General features: G+C 47.2%; 1 protein-coding gene across 3 annotated transcripts in view; it reads right to left on the minus strand.

Annotated features, from left to right (window-relative positions):
- The window catches only part of CELF1 (CUGBP Elav-like family member 1), an 84,810-nt gene that overhangs the window by 33,195 nt on the left and 31,931 nt on the right, over nucleotides 1–19,684 (minus strand). For all 3 annotated transcript variants that reach the window (XM_030200931.1, XM_030200932.1, XM_030200930.1), the window contains exon 9: nucleotides 17,949–18,074. In XM_030200931.1, coding sequence (XP_030056791.1) covers nucleotides 17,949–18,074 — 126 coding nt within the window. The remainder of the gene's footprint in view (nucleotides 1–17,948; nucleotides 18,075–19,684) is intronic.

The following is a 19,684-nucleotide window of genomic DNA, read 5'->3' on the forward strand; positions in this document are numbered from 1 at the left end:
ACCTGAAAAATTATTACTGTGAGTTTTAACCTCTGCGACAAGTTTCTCTTCATATTCCCTTTTAGCCTTCTTTATTAATGCTTTGCATCTGACTTGCCAGTGCTTATATTGCTTCTTATTTTCTTTATTTGGGTCCTTTTCCCATTCTTTGAAGGACAATCTTTTGGCAGTAATGGCCTCTTTTACTTCACCTTTTAACCATGCAGGCTGTTTTCTCTTCTTTCTACCTTTGCAAATATGTGGAATGCATCTTCCAAGATGGTATTTTTGAATAACATCCATGCCTGATTTAGTGTCCTAACCTTTGCAGCTGATCCTTTTAGTTTCTTTTTAACCATTTTCCTCATTTTATTATAGTCGCCCTTTCGAAAATTAAATGCAACTACAAGTAGATTTTATTTGCGGGTTCATCCCAGATAGCAGCTCAAACTTGATCATGTTATGATCACAGTTTCCCAGGGGGACCGAACACCGCCACCTCTAGCACTATGCCCTGCATGCCACCAAGGACCAGATCCAAATTGGCTCCCTCTCTCGTCTGTTCCTAGACCAGCTGCTCCAAGAAGCAGTCATTTATTACATCTAGAAATTTTATCTCCCTGGCACTCCATGACGTAACATTTATCCAGTCAATATCGGGGTAATTGAAATCACTCATTATTATAGCACTACCCAATTTGCCAGCTTTCCTAATCTCAGTAAACATTTCTTCATCCGTCTGTTCGTTCTATCCCGGCTTTACAGCTCTACAAGAATACTCTTTCCCTTCACACATGGAATTTCTATCCATAACGATTCTACGCTGCTATCTGTGTCATTTGAAGTTTTTATTTTATTTGACTCAAGTCCTTCTTTAACACATAGTGAAATGCCCCCTCCAATTTGATCCCCTCTATCATTGTGATACAATTTGCACCGTTAACAGTGTCACAATTTGCACCCTGTTAACAGTGTCCCCATTGACTCTTTCCTCCAAGTCTCTGAGATGCCTAATTTATCTACTTCATCATTTAGTGCAAAGCGAATGCTACATACCTGTAGAAGGTATTCTCCGAGGACAGCAGGCTGATTGTTCTCACTGATGGGTGACGTCCACTGCAGCCCCTCCAATCGGAACTTCACTAGCAAAGGCCTTTGCTAGCTCTCGCGCGCCCATGCGCACCGCGCATGCGCGGCCGTCTTCCCGCCCGAACTGGCTTGTGTTCGTCAGTCCCATATGTAGCAAGACAAAGACAAGGGAAGACACAACTCCAAAGGGGAGGCGGGCGGGTTTGTGAGAACAATCAGTCTGCTGTCCTCGGAGAATACCTTCTACAGGTATGTAGCATTCGCTTTCTCCGAGGACAAGCAGGCTGCTTGTTCTCACTGATGGGGTATCCCTAGCCCCTAAGCTCACTCAAAACAACAAACATGGTCAATTGGGCCTCGCAACGGCGATGACATAACTGAGATTGACCTAACAACTTATCCAACTAACTGAGAGTGTAGCCTGGAACAGAATAAAAATTGGGCCTAGGGGGGTGGAGTTGGATTCTAAACCCCGAACAGATTCTAAAGCACTGACTGCCCGAACCGACTGTCGCGTCGGGTATCCTGCTGCAGGCAGTAATGCGATGTGAAAGTGTGGACAGATGACCACGTCGCAGCTTTGCAAATCTTCTTCAATAGTGGCTGACTTCAAGTGGGCCACTGACGCTGCCATGGCTCTAACATTATGAGCCGTGACATGACCCTCAAGAGCCAGCCCAGCCTGGGCGTAAGTGAAGGAAATGCAATCTGCTAGCCAATTAGAAATGGTGCGTTTCCCCTCAGCCACTCCCCTCCTGTTGGGATCAAAAGAAACAAACAATTGGGCGGACTGTCTGTTGGGCTGTGTCCGCTCCAGATAGAAGGCCAATGCTCTTTTGCAGTCCAATGTGTGCAGCTGACGTTCAGCAGGGCAGGAATGAGGACGGGGAAAGAATGTTGGCAAGACAATTGACTGGTTCAGATGGAACTCTGACACTACCTTCGGCAAGAACTTAGGGTGAGTGCAGAGGACTACTCTGTTATGATGAAATTTGGTGTAAGGGGCCTGGGCTACCAGGGCCTGAAGCTCACTGACTCTACGAGCTGAAGTAACTGCCACCAAGAAAATGACCTTCCAGGTCAAGTACTTCAGATGGCAGGAGTTCAGTGGCTCAAAAGGAGGTTTCATCAGCTGGGTGAGAATGACATTGAGATCCCATGACACTGTAGGAGGTTTGACGGGGGGCTTTGACAAAAGCAAACCTCTCATGAAGCGAACAACTAAAGGCTGTCCTGAGATCGGCTTACCTTCCACACGGTAATGGTATGCACTGATTGCGCTAAGGTGAACCCTTACAGAGTTGGTCTTGAGACCAGACTCAGACAAGTGCAGAAGGTAGTCAAGCAGGGTCTGTGTAGGACAGGAGCGAGGATCTAAGGCCTTGTTGTCACACCAGACGGCAAACCTCCTTCATAAAAAGAAGTAACTCCTCTTAGTGGAATCTTTTCTGGAAGCAAGCAAGACGCGGGAGACACCCTCCGACAGACCCAAAGAGGCAAAGTCTACGTTCTCAACATCCAGGCCGTGAGAGCCAGAGACTGGAGGTTGGGATGCAGAAGCACCCCTTCGTCCTGTGTGATGAGGGTTGGAAAACACTCCAATCTCCACGGTTCTACGGAGGACAACTCCAGAAGGAGAGGGAACCAGATCTGACGCGGCCAAAAAGGAGCAATCAGAATCATGGTGCCTCGATCTTGCTTGAGTTTCAACAAAGTCTTCCCCACCAGAGGTATGGGAGGATAAGCATACAGCAGGCCATCCCCCCAATCCAAGAGGAAGGCATCCAATGCCAGTCTGCCGTGGGCCTGAAGTCTGGAACAGAACTGAGGGACCTTGTGGTTGGCTCGAGATGCAAAGAGATCTACCAAGGGGGTGCCCCACACCTGGAAGATCTGGCGCACTACTCTGGAGTTGAGCGACCACTCGTGAGGTTGCATAATCCTGCTCAACCTGTCGGCCAGACTGTTGTTTACGCCTGCCAGATATGTGGCTTGGAGCAACATGCCGTGACGGCGAGCCCACAGCCACATGCTGACGGCTTCCTGACACAGGGGGCGAGATCCGGTGCCCCCCTGCTTGTTGATGTAATACATGGCAACCTGGGTTGTCTGTCTGAATTTGGATAATTTGGTGGGACAGCCGATCTCTGAAAGCCTTCAGAGCGTTCCAGATCGCTCGTAACTCCAGGAGATTGATCTGCAGATCGCGTTCCTGGAGGGACCAGCTTCCCTGGGTGTGAAGCCCATCCACATGAGCTCCCCACCCCAGGAGAGACGCATCCGTAGTCAGCACTTTTTGTGGCTGAGGAATTTGGAAAGGGCGTCCCAGAGTCAAATTGGACCAAATCGTCCACCAATACAGGGATTTGAGAAAACCCGTGGACAGGTGGGTCACGTCTTCTAGATCCCCAGCAGCTTGAAACCACTGGGAAGCTAGGGTCCATTGAGCAGATCGCATGTGAAGACGAGCCATGGGAGTCACATGAACTGTGGAGGCCATATGGCCAAGCAATCTCAACATCTGCCGAGCTGTGATCTGCTAAGACGCTCGTACCCGGGAGACGAGGGACAACAGATTGTTGGCCCTTGTCTCTGGAAGATAGGCATGAGCCGTCCGAGAATCCAGCAGAGCTCCTATGAATTCGAGTCTCTGTACTGGGAGAAGATGGGACTTTGGGTAATTTATCACAAACCCCAGTAGCTCCAGGAGTCGAATAGTCATCTGCATGGACTGTAGAGCTCCTGCCTCGGATGTGTTCTTCACCAGCCAATCGTCGAGATAAGGGAACACATGCACTCCCAGCTGCTGCTACTACACCCTGGGCGCAGAGGCGAGCCCAAAGGGTAGCACACAGTACTGGAAGTGACGTCTGCCCAGCTGAAATCGCAGATACTGCCTGTGAGCTGGCAATATCGGGATGTGTGTGTAGGCGTCCTTCAAGTCCAGAGAGCATAGCCAATCATTTTCCTGAATCATGGGAAGAAGGGTGCCCAGGGAAAGCATCCTTTACCAGATATTTGTTCAGGGCCCTTAGGTCTAGGATGGGACGCATCCCCCCTGTTTTCTTTTCCACAAGGAAGTACCTGGAATAGAATCCCAGCCCTTCCTGCCCGGATGGCACGGGCTCGACTGCATTGGTGCTGAGAAGGGCGGAGAGTTCCTCTGCAAGTATCTGCTTGTGTTGGAAGCTGTAGGACTGAGCTCCCGGTGGGCAATTTGGAAGCTTTGAGGCCAAACTGAGGGTGTATCCTTGCCGGACTATTTGAAGAACCCAACGGTCGGAGGTTATAAGAGGCCACCTTTGGTGAAAAACTTTCAACCTCCCCCCGACCGGCAAATCACCCGGCACGGACACGATGTCGGCTATGCTCTGCTGGAGCCAGTCAAAAGCTCGTCCCCTGCTTTTGCTGGGGAGCCGTGGGGCCTTGCTGAGGCGCACACTGCTGACGAGAGCGAGCGTGCTAGGGCTTAGCCTGGGCCGCAGGCTGTCAAGAAGGAGGATTGTACCTACGCTTACCAGAAGAGTAGGGAACAGCCCTCCTTCCCCCATAAAAACGTCTACCTGAGGAGGTAGATGCTGAAGGCTGCCCGCGGGAGAACTTGTCGAAAGCGGTATCCCGCTGGTGGAGCTGTTCTACCACCTGTTCGACTTTCTCTCCAAAAATGTTGTCCGCTCGGCAAGGGGAGTCCGCAATCCGCTGCTGGATCCTATTCTCCAGGTCGGAGGCACGCAGCCATGAGAGTCTGCGCATCACCACACCTTGAGCAGCGGCCCTGGACGCAACATCAAAGGTATCATATACCCCTCTGGCCAGGAATTTTCTGCACGCCTTCAGCTGCCTGACCACCTCCTGAAACGGCTTGGCTTACTCAGGAGGGAGCTTGTCCACCAAGCCCGCCAACTGCCGCACATTGTTCTGCATATGGATGCTCGTGTAGAGCTGGTAGGACTGAATCTTGGCCACGAGCATAGAAGAATGGTAGGCCTTCCTCCCAAAGGAGTCTAAGGTTCTAGAGTCCTTGCCCGGGGGCGCCGAAGCATGTTCCCTAGAACTCTTAGCCTTCTTTAGGGCCAGATCCACCACACCAGAGTCGTAAGGCAACTGAGTTCGCACCAGCTCTGGGTCCCCATGGATCCGATACTGGGATTCGATCTTCTTGGGAATGTGTGGATTAGTTAGAGGCTTGGTCCAGTTCGCCAGCAATGTCTTTTTTAGGATATGATGCATGGGTACTGTGGACGCTTCCTTAGGTGGAGGATAGTCCAAGAGCTCAAACATTTCAGTCCTGGGCTCATCCTCCACAACCACCGGGAAGGGGATGGCCGTAGACATCTCCCAGACAAAGGCCGCGAAAGACAGACTCTCGGGAGGAGAAAGCTGCCTTTCAGGGGAGGGAGTGGGATCAGAAGGAAGGCCATCAGACTCCTCGTCAGAGAAATATCTGATGTCCTCCTCCTCCTCTCACGAGGCCTCACCATCGGTATCAGACACAAGTTCCCGAACCTGTGTCTGAAGCCGTGCCCGACTCGACTCCGTGGAACCACGGCCACGGTGGGAGCGTCGAGAGGTAGACTCCCTCGCCAGCACCGGCGAAGCTCCCTCCACCGACGTTGTCGGGGAGTCTTCCTAGGAGGCGGCCGCAAGCGGTACCGATGTCGGAGACCTCACCCCGGGCAAAGGGCCAGCCGGCGCCTCACTCGATGGTACCGGTGGCGCAGGCACCCCCGGTACCGGAGGGGAAGGGCGCAACAGCTCTCCAAGGATCTCTGGGAGAATGGCCCGGAGACTCTCGTGCAGAGCGGCTGTGGAGAAAGATATGGAAGCCGATGCAGGCGTCGAGGTCAGAGTCTGTTCCGGACGTGGAGGCGGTTCCGAGCTGTCCAAGGTGGAGCGCATCGACACCTCCTAAACAGAGGGTGAGCGGTCCTCCCGGTGCCGATGCCTACTGGGTGCGACTCCCTCGGCGACCCAGAGCTCTCTGTACCGATGCGGGAAGGAGACCGATGTCGATGCTTCTTTGATTTCTTCGAACGAAGCATGTCACCGGAGCTTCCCGGTACCGACGAGGAGGACGTAGAATCCAACCGTCTCTTCCTCGGGGCCGAGGCCGAAGAAGGTCGGTCTCGGGGGGGCTGTACCGCAGGAGCCCTCAGGGCAGGAGGAGACCCACCTGAAGGCTCACCGCCACCAGCAGGGGAATGGACAGCCCTCACCTGCACTCCAGTCGAAGCACCACCGTCCGACGACATCAGCAACAGCGGAGGTCCCGGTACCACCGACACCGACTTCCGATGTCTCGGTACCGACGATGCAGAGGGTCGAAACCTCGATGCAGTCGATGCCGAGGTCGAAGACTTCGATGCTGTCGACGTCGATGCACTCGATGCCTCCGGTGCTGTTGTCGACGAAGAGCCCGAGAACAACACGTTCCACTGGGCCAATCTCGCTACCTGAGTCCTCTTCTGTAAAAGAGCACAAAGACTACAGGCCTGCGGGCGGTGTCCAGCCCCCAGACACTGAAGACACAAAGCGTGCCTATCAGTGAGCGAGATTACCCGGGCGCACTGGGTGCACTTCTTGAAGCCGCTGGGAGATTTTGATGACATGGGTGGAAAAATCACGCTGGCGAAATCAAAATTCGCGATGGTGACGAAGGGCACCAAAAATAAGGGAGAGAGAAAAAACCCGTACCGAGGCCACAAAAAAGGCCTACCCCGAAAGCGAAAGGAAACTTACGCCGGGGAAACAAACTGGACACACGGGAAGGGACAAAGACCAAGGTCTCTTTTTTTTTTTTTTTTTTTTAGCGAAATTGCGAAGACGCGCGAGGGTCAACTTGAGGGGCATGAAACGGCGGCAAAACACGACCGTCCCAAGCGCGGACAAAAGAAGACTGACGAACACGAGCCGGTTCGGGCGGGAAGACGGCCGCGCATGCGTGGTGCGCGTGAGAGCTAGCAAAGGCCTTTGCTAGTGAAGTTCCGATTGGAGGGGCTGCCGTGGACGTCACCCATCAGTGAGAACAAGCAGCCTGCTTGTCCTCGGAGAATACATTCTAACTCTCCCATCTTAGTTTTCAGGCTTCTAGCATTTGTATACAGGCACTTCAAATTGTGTTTTTTCTTTTGATCTACAAGCTGCTTAGAAGTTGAAGGGGATAATGCACATCCTTTATCCTGCTCTCTCATTAAGCACACCTGGCTTACTTTTAAGCATTGTTAAAACCTCTCTACTGGGATTCCCTATATGTCCTGTTTCAACAGTATCCTTCAAGGATACTCCACACTGAACCATGTGCTCCTGGGCAACTGTTGGTCATCCCCCCTCCCCCAATTCTAGTTTAAAAGCTGCTCTATTCTCCTTTTAAAAAGTTAGCGCCAGCAGCCTGGTTCCATCCTGGTTAAGGTTGAGCCCATCCTTTCGGAACACTCCCCCCTTTCCCAGAATGTCACCCAGTTCCTAACAAATCTAAATCCCTCATCCCTGCACCATCATCTCAACCACGCATTGAGACCGGAGCTCTGCCTGCCTTTTGGGGCCTGTGCGTGGAACGTGGAGCATCTCTGAAAATGCGACCCTGGAGGATTTGAACTTCAGCTTTCTACCTAAGAGCCTAAATCTGGCTTCCTGTACCTCCCTCCCACATTTTCCTATGTCACTGGTACCCACATGTACCAAGACAGTCGGCTCCTCCCCAGCACTAAGATCATGTCTAAGTGATGCGTGAGGTCCACCACCTTCGCACCAAACAGGCAAGTCACCAGGTGATCCTCAAGTCCACCAGTCACCCAGCTATCTATATACCTAATGATCAAATCACCAACTACAACAGCCGTCCTAACCCTTCCCCCCTGCGCAAAACTTGGAGACATATCCTTGGTGCCAAGAGGATAGTACATCCCCTGGTAGGCAGGTCCTGACTACAGGAGTACTTCCTACTTCACCAGGGTGATACCCTCCTTCTTGGAGACCTCCCTCCTCCAAGGTAGCACAGGGGCTACCAGACTGGAGGTAGGACTTCTCTACATCATCCCTGTAGGTCTCCTCAATGCACCTCTCTGTCTCCCTCAGCTCCATCAAGTCTGCTACTCTAGCTTCAAGGGAACAGACGCGTTCTCGAAGAGCTAGGAGCTCTCTGCATTGGGCACAAACATATAACCGCTCACCAACTGGGAGATAATCATACATGTGGACACAATGCAAAAGACTGGATAGCACCCCTCTCACTGCTGGACTGCTGACTCCATCTTAGTATTTTTGAGTTTTTCAATAATTTAAACCTAAGGTAAGGTATTAAGAATATTAGCCTAATATAAAAATGTGTGATGTATTTAGTGTTTTCTTCTTAGAAGGTAATGAAATGTATTTAAAACTCTGTAAGACCACTCCTTGCTTATCCTAATTATAATAATTGACTATAAAGGGTTGCGCTAGGGGTGGGCGGGATGAAGACTAAACTATGTCCTGCAGTACCTGCTAAAGGCTATCTGTTAATGCTGTGGTACAAAGTTCCAAGTCTTAAAACTAGAGGGAAAAGTGTATGCCGAGTATTCCACAGAGGAATGCTGAATTTCGTTGTTGTATTTCAACCCTCTCCAGTAAACTGTCGCTCAGTCAAAAAACTGTGAAAGTGAGAGAGAAGCTCTAACTTCTCTGCTATTTGTTTCTTTTTGTGCTGAGAGGAAGGAGAAGGTAGTGGCAGGAGGGAGCAGGAGGAGACCTGGCACCACCAGGTATATCCCAGTAAGGCACCAGCAGCAGCTCTGAAACCCCCTAAGCTCAAATGAACAGGAATCAACAACCTTGAAGAAAACCAGGAGCCGATGAGAGATCCGTCTATTGCTTGCTGGAGATAGAGATAAGACTGACTCACGATGAGCCTCTCCGTCCTATAAATCAAAGTTCAATTGTGTTCTATCTCCACCTGCTGGTAGACTGAATCACTTCCCCTCTGCTTAGTATTCTCAGTTACAGTAATCTATATGATAAGCTAATCGTCCTACAGTTCCAACTACTTGTTTTATTAACCTGCTCTATGCTAGAGGCCGCAGTCTTTTTTACTTTCTTTACCAATACAATTCCTAACACTTTTCGGTGTTATTACAACTCAAGAAGATTTCAATCCTCTCACAGATATCCAAATTACATTTCTCCAACATGTTCTTCTTTAAAATATTTTTCATTTTCTACTCACTTGCCATCATCTTTGCAACACTTATTGCTCCCTCACCATCAGAAGTCAACATTATTCCAGTCCTTTACCACCTTAAAAAAACATCCAGGTTAATTTCATCCCATCGAACTGGTGACTTCAAAAAAACCCCTCCCTTCAACCTACCATTACGCATCGCCTTCAGCACCTAACCACCATACCTCTATTCAGGAAATCTAGACTGCCCCAACTTGACATTTCGTCCTTTAGATTGTAAGCTCCTTTGAGCAGGGACTGTCCTTCTTTGTTAAACTGTATAACGCTGCGTAACCCTAGTAGCGCTCTAGAAATGTTAAGTAGTAGTAGTACCAATCATCAATAAACAATGAAACTCCTTCACCCAAGACTACAACACCCATTTCAAGGCAGATTATCAACATTCAATCTTCAACCTCAAATATGGCACCTTTTCTGTCAATGGGTTATGTCAATGCCAGATCTGCAGCTAATAAGACCGAAATCCTTACAGACTGGATTAAATCTGACAAACTTGATCTACTATTCATCACAGAAACTTGGACCCACAGTGCAAACGACCCAATCATAATTGATTTATGCCCTCCTGAATATAAGATCTTACACTGGCCAAGAAAAGAAAAAAAAAAAGAGGTGTAGGGATAGCACTTATTTACAAATCATAATTCTCCCCCGAATCTATATCAGAATTAATCTCACCTCAGCTTGAAATTGCTTCATTTAAACTACATAGTCCCAAACTATGCAACCAATTAACTTGCATTTTATTTTATAGACCTCCAATAAACTGGAATAATAGTCAATCCACTTTCATGGACTTTATTGCAAACTAGTAAAAAAGGCCCGTTTCTGACACAAATGAAACGGGCGCTAGCAAGGTTTTCCTCGGAGTGTGTGTTTGGGAGAGTGTATGTGAGAGTGACTGTTTGAGAGTCAGAGTGAAAGTGTGAGTGTGTGTGTGTGTGTGAGAGAGAGAGTGAGTCTGGGTGTGAGTGTGTTTGTGAGAGAGTGTGTGTGTGAGAATGTGAGTGTGTGCAAGTGTGTATGTTAGACACAGTGTGAGAGAGTGTGTGTGTGTGTCGGCGAGAGAGAGAGTGTGTGTGAGACACAGATTCTCTGTGAGAGTGAGTGTATGAGACCAAGCGAGTGTGTGAGTGACTGTGTGGCACATACAGTGTGAGACAGAGTGTGTGAGAGTGAGAGTCAGAAAGACATTGTATATGAGAGAGTGTGAGCCCTGCCCTCCCAATCCATGCCCATCTGTCACCTGTCCCCTCCATTCATCCCTATCCAGCAATTCCCCTCTCTCCCTGAGCCCTGCCCTGCAATCCATATCTATCCATGCCCATCTGTCCCCTCCATTCATCCCTATCCAGCAATTCCCCTCTCTCCCTGAGCCCTGCCCTCCCAATCCATGCCCATCCATGCTCCTGTCCCCTCCATTCATCCCTTTCCAGCAATTCCCCTCTCTCCCTGAGCCCTGCCCTCCCAATCCATGCTCCTCTGTCACCTGCTCCCTCCATTCATCCCTATCCAGCAATTCCCCTCTCTCCCTGAGCCCTGCCCTGCAATCCATATCCATCCATGGCCATCTGTCCCCTCCATTCATCCCTATCCAGCAATTCCCCTCTCTCCCTGAGCCCTGCCCTCCCAATCCATGCCCATCCATGCTCCTCTATCCCCTGCCCCCTCCATTCATCCCTTTCCAGCAATTCCCCTCTCTCCCTGAGCCCTGCCCTCCCAATCCATGGCCATCCATGCTCCTCTGTCCCCTGCCGCCTCCATTCATCCTTTTCCAGCAATTCCCCTCTCTCCCTGAGCCCTGCCCTCCCAATCCATGGCCATCCATGCTCCTCTGACCCCTGCCGCCTCCATTCATCCTTTTCCAGCAAGTCCGCTCTCTCCCTTCCATGACCCCCCCTCGCATCCATGCTCCTCTCTCTCCCATGTCCCAGCCTGGCCCGCCCTCTTCTCCCCCCCCTTCGCATCCATGCTCCCCCCCTTCGCATCCATGCTGTCGTTTCTCCCCTGCCCTCCCGCTCCCATTGTTCAACTTTACTGCCCATTCTCTTCTCTCTCCCCTATTTCTATTTTTTTTTCTTCTTCTTTTTAAATTTACCTCCGTGGCGGTTCCGGCAGCGCAGCGTCAGGGAAGGAGGCGGCGCTCCCGACGTCTCCAGCCTTTCCTTCGCTGTGTTCTGCCTTCTTCTGACGTCAAGGATGACGTCAGAAGAAGGCGGAACACAGCGAAGGGAAGGCTGGAGACGTCGGGAGCGCCGCCTCCTTCCCTGACGCTGCCGGATTTGTTTGTTTTTGTTTCCGCCCTCGACGTCATGACGTTTGACGCGAGGGCGGGGCAGAGACGGCTGGGTGGCTTCACACCACGAACGCCACGAACCCTACAGCCAGGGAGTGACGTCAGATGGCTTCAGAACGTTGTCCTCATTAGAACGTTCACGGTGCGTTTTATTATATTAGATACCTGCACCAGTTATTTCAATGTATTACTAATTGGAGACCTAAATCTACCTTTAGAAGACTCCCAACTCCCCAAATACCCGCGACTGCATGGACTTCTTTCAACTCTGCAATATTAACCTTCCTCCAGTGCAACCAACTCAAATTAAAGGTCACTCGCTTGACATAATTTCTTACAAACTCTCCACCAATCAAAACATAACTATATCTGATATCAAATGGTTTAACATCCCTTGGTCTGATCATCATAAATCAACACTAACCTTATACTGGCGCAAAAAGGATAAGTTTATAACCCAAAATCCTTCAACAATCATTTCTAGAGGATGGATTGACAAAGACAATTTCTGGCAACATATATATAACAACAATTGGTCAGCACAACCTAACTCTCTCTCCTTCCTCACAGATTGGAACACCAGATGCCAACTCATCCTAGACAAAATTGCCCCTCTTCGTTCCAGAACTTTATATAGACGTCAATCATCACCATGGTTTAATGACCTACTAAAAAAACCTAAAATCACAAACCAGAAAATTAGAAAAAGCATGGAGTAGATCAAGAAACAAACTCACCTTTAATGCTTGGAAACAGTCACAGAGCAAAAAGAACCTACTATACTCAAAAAATCACAACCAATGGCACAGATATAAAGAAACAATATCAACTCATAAACAGCCTGCTTAATACCAATATAGTTACCCGCTCACCTTCAACAGTCCATCTGCAGACCAATTGGCTATGTACTTCTATAATAAAATCACTAATCTTCGTAAATTGATTCCCCATGATAGCAATTACCTTGATTCCTTTCTCGATGAATTGGATCCCAACATTAATGAAACTCCAGTTGACTGCTCATGGACAAGTTTTACCCTCCTCACCACTGAAGAAATTTCAAAGACGATCTCCAAACTCTCCAGTTCCCATTGTCATCTTGATTCCTGCCTCAGCCATTTAATAGAAGACGCCCCTGAACGCTTCATCACTGATCCCACCGCCCACATCAACTTCTTGTTGCAACAAGGTCCCTTCCCTACTGAACATGGTAACATATTACTCACACCTATACCCACAGACTCTAAGAAACCTATAAGTGATGTTACCAACTACAGACCAGTGGCCTCCATTCCCCTATTAACTAAATTGATGGAAAATAGTGACCTTTCAAGTCAATGAGTATATACAAAAGTTCTCCAACCTCCATGAATCTCAATCGAGTTTCTATCCTACCCACAGTACGGAAACAGTATTGCTTACTTTAATATCCAAATTTAAACAAGAAATATTATTTGGAAATAAAGTACTCCTTTTACAGTTTGACATGTCTGGAGCATTTGACATGGTTGATCATTGTATTCTTACTAGACTTCTGGATAAGTTGGGAATTGGTGGCAATGTTATAAAATGGATTGAAGGCTTTATTACGTCTAGATCCTATCGAGTCAAGTCATCTACAGCAATATCATCTCCCTGGTCATCAGATTGTGGTGTGCCTCAAGATTCTCCTTTATCTCCAATTCTATTCAACCTTATGATGATTCCTCTGGCTAAATCCCTTTCCAAACATGGTCTCAACCCCTTCGTCTATGCTGACGATGTCACCATATACATTCCCTTCAAATCTAACCTGGAAGAAATTTCCGACAAAATAACCAATGATATGAATATCTTAACTTCTTGGGCCAATGCTTTCAAAATGAAATTGAACAAAGACAAAACTCAATGCCTAATCCTCTCTTCCCAATATTCCACATTCCATCCAACGACTCTCACCACTCCTGATGTCACAATTCCTATATCCAATAGTCTGAAAGTCCTTGGAGTTACATTGGATAAACACTTATCCCTTTAAGACCACACAACATCTATCATGAAGAAAACGTTCAATATGATGTGGATGTTGAAACGTGTGAAACCTTATCTCCCCCTGAATACCTTCCGCAGCTTGGTACAATCCATGGTACTCACCCACGCTGATTACTGTAATAGTATCTTCGTTGGATGTAAAGCCCAAATCATGAAAAAACTTCAAACTGCCCAGAACACGGCAGCTAGACTTATTTATGGGAAGCCTAGATTCGAAAGTGCAACACCCCTCCTTATGAAACTTCATTGGCTCCCTATTAGAGAATGAGTCAACTTTAAGGCCATCACACTAATCCACAAGATCATCCATGGAGTGTCACCAAGTTACACGGTCAATCTAATAAACCTTCCATACAGAAACATGTCAACATCTTCACGATCATACCTTAACCTTCACTGCAAAAGACTAAAGTACAAAACCTACTATGCATCTAACTTCTCCTTCCCCAGCTCTGGAATGCTCTACCTAGATACAGTCGGTCAATTAATGAATATCTTCCCTTTAGGAAACAACTGAAAACCCATCTATTCAAACAGGTTTACCCAAGTGACTTGACCTATCATAAACAAACATAAGCAAACCATCTATCTACCGGTTCAAATAACCACTATCTACAATGACTCAGAAATATCTCCTACCAACCTTCTTACCCTCCATGCTCTTCCCATTTTCTCCTTAATCGCTCCACCGCCTTACCTATCCCTATCCTTTTTCTCATACCTCTTCTATCCCCATTTACTCCTTGCTCATTTGTCCTATCACATACCCCCTTTGTTGATTTGTTTACTATAGATTGCATTCTCTTGTTACTATGTAAGCCGCATTGAGCCTGCGATGAGCGGGAAAGCGCGGGGTACAAATGTAATAAATAAATAAATCCATCAGTTCCTGGAATCATATGCTACTGATGACAAGGAACATGTTGTCAGCATTATGCTGTTCAGAGCCCAAAAGTTGGCCTAACTGGAGATTCAGGACCTACCCAGAGGCCTCTGGGAAATAATGCAAACAGCTCTGATATTCCTTCCCCCCCCCTTCTAGTCTGATCTCTGGTGATGTCAATATAGATAGACAGGTATCTCCTACCCCTTTGGGTGTAGTTTACAGGTCTTAAAACCTGTGCTTCAAAGCAACAAACCAAAACCACTGCTCAGCAGAACAATAGGACCCTGACAACTGGTCTCCAAGAAACTGGCTTCAAAGGAATCCACACCTCTTGGGTAATCAAGAGACATCAGATCAAACAAACCAAATTACTGCACAGGAATATGCCATATAAAGAGTTCAGGGATATAGAAGAACAGTTCACACCCAGGAGACAAGCACACATTCAGATCCACACATCCCATCATTCTTGCAGACCTTCTTTCTAGGAGAGCCATTTCACACACATCTGCCTCCCGATCCTCGACAGAAAGACAGATGTTAATTCACTGACAGAAACAGCCAAAATCAGACACACTGAAGCAGTACTGCAATATCTTCTTGCCCTGCTGTAAGTCTATTTCTATATAAAATACCTTTTTCCAAGCAACACCTGTATGTTGTATTATGGTGCTACAAAACCCACTGCCACTAAGAAGTGGACCAAAGACAAAAAGAAAGGAACCCAGAACCAGACAATAGCCAAAACTGACATCCAACTTCTGGGGACCATAACTGACACAGGTCCTCTGCCATTTCAGCACTCCTCTAACTGCAGAATGCCTCACTCTCACATGGCCCTTCCTCTTCAGCCATGCTGGGTGCAGAAACTGTCTTGATGGCCAGCACACATCGCATCAGCTGCTAGCAAAAATAACAGCGTGGCAAGTGCCACATAGTGTGCAGCGTTGGTCATATTGTCGAATTTGAACAAATGAGTATGCTACAACTTACAAGCTTCGGGAACCAAGTATCTACCCCCACTCCCCCCCACCCCAAAAAAACCCCAAACTGCAAGCATTGCCCTGGGCTGCTGCAGCAGATGACGACTTCCAATCCTTTCAGTTTCTTTTTGTTTGTTTTTTTGTTTATCTTGTCTCTGGAGGCACTCAAGCACACCTCCAAAACGTAGGGGAATAGGGCTGAGACATAAGCATCCTAATCCCCCCCCCCCCCAACGAGCACCTGGATAGGGCTGATATAGCTAGGTTTGGCACCCCCAGGTGAAGTTGAATCAGGTCTGATAGTCCACACCTCTATATCTTTCTTTTGGGGTTTTTTTTCCCCTCTTCAGGGACACTTAAATCCTGAATACAGATGTCCCTAAGGTTAAAGCTTACTAGAACAGACTGCACAGGAGCTCACCTACCATCTCCTAGAGACTGAGAAATAATGAGTGGTTGGGATCGACAGATACTTAGGGCAAGATGCACTAAAGACTCGTTAAAGCCCTTTCCTTACCGATTCCCTTAGCGAATCGGTAAGGAACGGGCATGCATCAAGGAATAGCAATGCAAATGAGCTGCTCGTTGTAGCTCACTTGCATTCTCTATTCCGTCGTTAAACAGTCAGCTGGTTGAGCATGCGCAGAGCAGCCAAGCGTTATGCTGGCTGCTCTGCGCATGCCAAGGACGTCCGCCGCTCCCCCCTGCATTGAAATGACAGCTTCCCGCAGGCACCGGCCTCCCCCCAATCAAAAAAAACATCCATTTTGGTCGTCATTCCCCCCTGCAATAATAAAAATGTCTTTTTTGGCAGTGCTTCACTCAGCTGAGAGACCTGGAAGTCCCTGAGCCAATCACAATGTGTTTAAAGCTAAACGTGCTGTGATTGGCTGAGAGAGACCTGGAGGAGGGGCATAATCGAAAGGGACGTCCAACTAGGTTTTTTTTTTATTTGGACGTCCTCGCACGTCCCGATGCCGGCGGTGGTCATTTGGGGCACCTCCCAGGAGGGGAGGGGGGGGACAGCAGCACCAGCAGCTCTAAGGTGGGTGGGGGTCAGTGGCACCAGAAGCTCTCAGGTGAGTGAGGGGTCAGCAGCACCAACAACTTTAGGGGAGGTGCAGCAGCAGTAGTAACTCTAAAGGGGGCTGGCAGCAAGGGGTGGCTGTGAGGGAAGATCAGCAGCTCCTGTCAGTGACAGGAGATACTCCTTCCAATATCCTTAAGAGAGTAAGGCTTGGAATGCCAAGAGTGTCTATTGGAGCACCAGAATGAGGCTGTACCGGCAGATGCAGCTTGCACTCCGGCCCGCAGCTCTGACAAGTGCTCATCAGGGACGTCCTTTTGGACGTCTTTGGCATGCGCAGAGCAGCCAGCATAATGCTTGGCTGTTCTGCGCATGCTCAGCTGGCCGACTGGCTAGGAAGGAAATCCCATGCAAATGAGCTAGCAGCGACCAGTTCATTTGCATGCGATTTCCTTGATGCATGCCCGTTCCTTACCGATTCGCTAAGGAATCGGTAAGGAAAGGGCTTTAACATTTTGGTTAGTGAATCTACCCCTAAGTCAGTGAGTCTTAAGGCTCTGTGTCTGGAGGAACAATAAGGATTTACCCACAAAATAACTAAGCACCTTCCCCTTCAGAGGCTATCCCTTGCTCTGGTCAATTCAGGGATCATAATTCCTGTCCTGAGAATTGAACCCAGGTACTCTGCTGCTCCAGGCTGACATGGACCTTGCTTTTCTAATTGTATACTACTTTAAACCCAACAAACACAGCCTTTCACTCTCAGATCTATCCTCTCCTTGCTCTGTTCCTTTTGGAAGTGGGGGGTGGGGGGGAAGAGATAGAAACTAAGAACCCAGGGTATCCTATTGCTGTTTACTTTAACAACCATATTGAAAGCCTATAGCTTATAGCAATCTACTTCCCTGTGTTATTTCTTCCTCGTTATTCTCATCTACTTCCCCTTATAGACATTGTGTAAGGTGTCTTGGGCAAAGGTGCTAAATACAAAAATTAAACAAAAAAAATGAAGGCTTAAAGAGCTTGAAAGAACCACTTCTGTATCAATACACAGGAGGGTTATGGGATTAGCAGCATTACTATCAAACATTTTTAATAGCCTAATTTTTAGAGCAGTGGGCTAAGAACTAGGGGAGCCCAGTTCAAATCCCCCAGTGGCTTCTTGTAATCTTAGATTGTGAGCCTTCTAGGGAGAGGGAAATACCTAGTGTACCTGAATGTAACTCGACTTGGAAAAATGGAGTGCATGAAATGCACCCAAAATGTTTTTATTGCTTTCACCATCAGGTCACAATCCATATGCAATATCCTAGGAATTAAGTTTGTCACAGTGTTTTTATTCAATCCCACCACCAAATTTAATGGCTATGATACCACAGTGAAATAATCTGCAGGGGCACAGTGAGAAAAAAAAACACAGCAGTCAGAGAAAATTAACATCTTACCTGAGCTGGCGAGGACACCGAGGGGGCTGTTGGAAGTGCTGAGTGCACTGGTCGCACTTGTGTTTTGAGCTGCACTGGCAGCAGCTGCTAATGCTGCCAGGTTCTGTAACTGCATTGCACTCAAACCTGTCACACACACACATATACAGCCATGAAATAGCTGTCAACTCTTTTGCTCCTGCACAGATACTAATATCTATAAACTTTAAATTTAAGAAAACTATCTGCTTCACACTATAAAACCTTACTGGAAATATCAAAAATACTTATCTAGTTAAACATTTTCCTCTTGTATGCTGCCTGGCTATTTACAATAACATAACATGTAAGTGCAACCACTAAATAAAAGGAATCGCAACATCTATTCTCTTTAGAATCAGAAAAAAAAGGGGGGATTTGATCATTTAGGATCTGACTCCAAGCAACAGCTGTTGAGGTCATATTCTCTTATGTATCATGATAAAAATCATTTGACTTTCATCATTATGAAAATGTTGTCATTTTGTTATCCCACCTTATAGGAATAGATTTTTGAGAAGAAAATGAAGATATAGAAACTTTGCCACTAAAGGAACAATGTTCACAAACCATACAAGGGCTGACTATGCACGTTTTCCCTATTAAACCAATATGCTTCCTATATTTAAAAACCACCTAAAGGTTGGCTTATGTGGTACTGCATCTTGCTAGCTGAGTCAATGAATGTGCCTCTCACTTGATTGATGACCATATCTCCCTACTCCAAGCTTATTCGGCTCTGTGGTTATCTTTATAATTAACCATCAGTACAATCACTGCACAATATACATGAACAGGAAGTATGATGTGCAAAAAAAATGGAGTAATATGATCTCATCCACTTCACTGGCTACCTGTAGAATATCATAATTTTAAAATCTTAACCTTTAGAACATTACACGACAGGACTCCTTTGCATTTGTCCAATTTTAATTATTCCATATGTATGTCTGTGCATTCTTCACTCATTAAATGATCATCTCATAATACACATTATGAGTCTATGCGCCACTTCACCACCTTTTAACTCTGTCTCCTCTTTATAAAATCACTTTCCATTATCTCGCTGTTCTGAATTTTCTTATAAGAAGTTTCGGCAACTATTAAAAACTCACTTCTTTAAAATGGCATTTCATAATTTTTTCAGATCTCAGTTCATTTTTCAAAAGAGACTCCAATGTTCCCTCATACTTCTTCCCTTTTTGACTCCAGCTTGCTTCTATCCTATCCATATAACTAATTTCTTCTAATCTTTCAACTGTTTCATCAGCTAGGCCTGAAGAGACCCTCACACTAACCTATCACAAGCCTCAAGGTGGCTCAGAGCTCCTCTCTCCTGACATCCAGCACTTACCTGAACATGAGAACCCCTCGACGCCTCTGTAGCACAGCACAGGACTGTACTCCCTTTTTTGTTTCATTTTTTACTTTCCATGAACTCTCCAGCTTGCACCACTGCCATAATTAGGCTTTTTTTTTTTTTTTTTTTTTAATTTAGACCCAGACCTATTCATGGCTACACACCAGACAGCAAGAAAGTGAGAACTATAGGGGATAGACAGTACCCCTTGGGGCCCTAACTCCTTACCCCTTGGTCAAGTCCCATCAGATCACCCTGGAATCAACTACCTATTAGCAGGTCAGAGTTCTGGACTGACGGTCTTCTCTCAGTTCCTTTAGGCTCAGGGTCTTTGACTGGTCCCCAGAAGCCCATACTA

This window comes from Microcaecilia unicolor, chromosome 4 (assembly GCF_901765095.1).
Source record: "Microcaecilia unicolor chromosome 4, aMicUni1.1, whole genome shotgun sequence".
Classification (NCBI taxonomy): domain Eukaryota; kingdom Metazoa; phylum Chordata; class Amphibia; order Gymnophiona; family Siphonopidae; genus Microcaecilia; species Microcaecilia unicolor.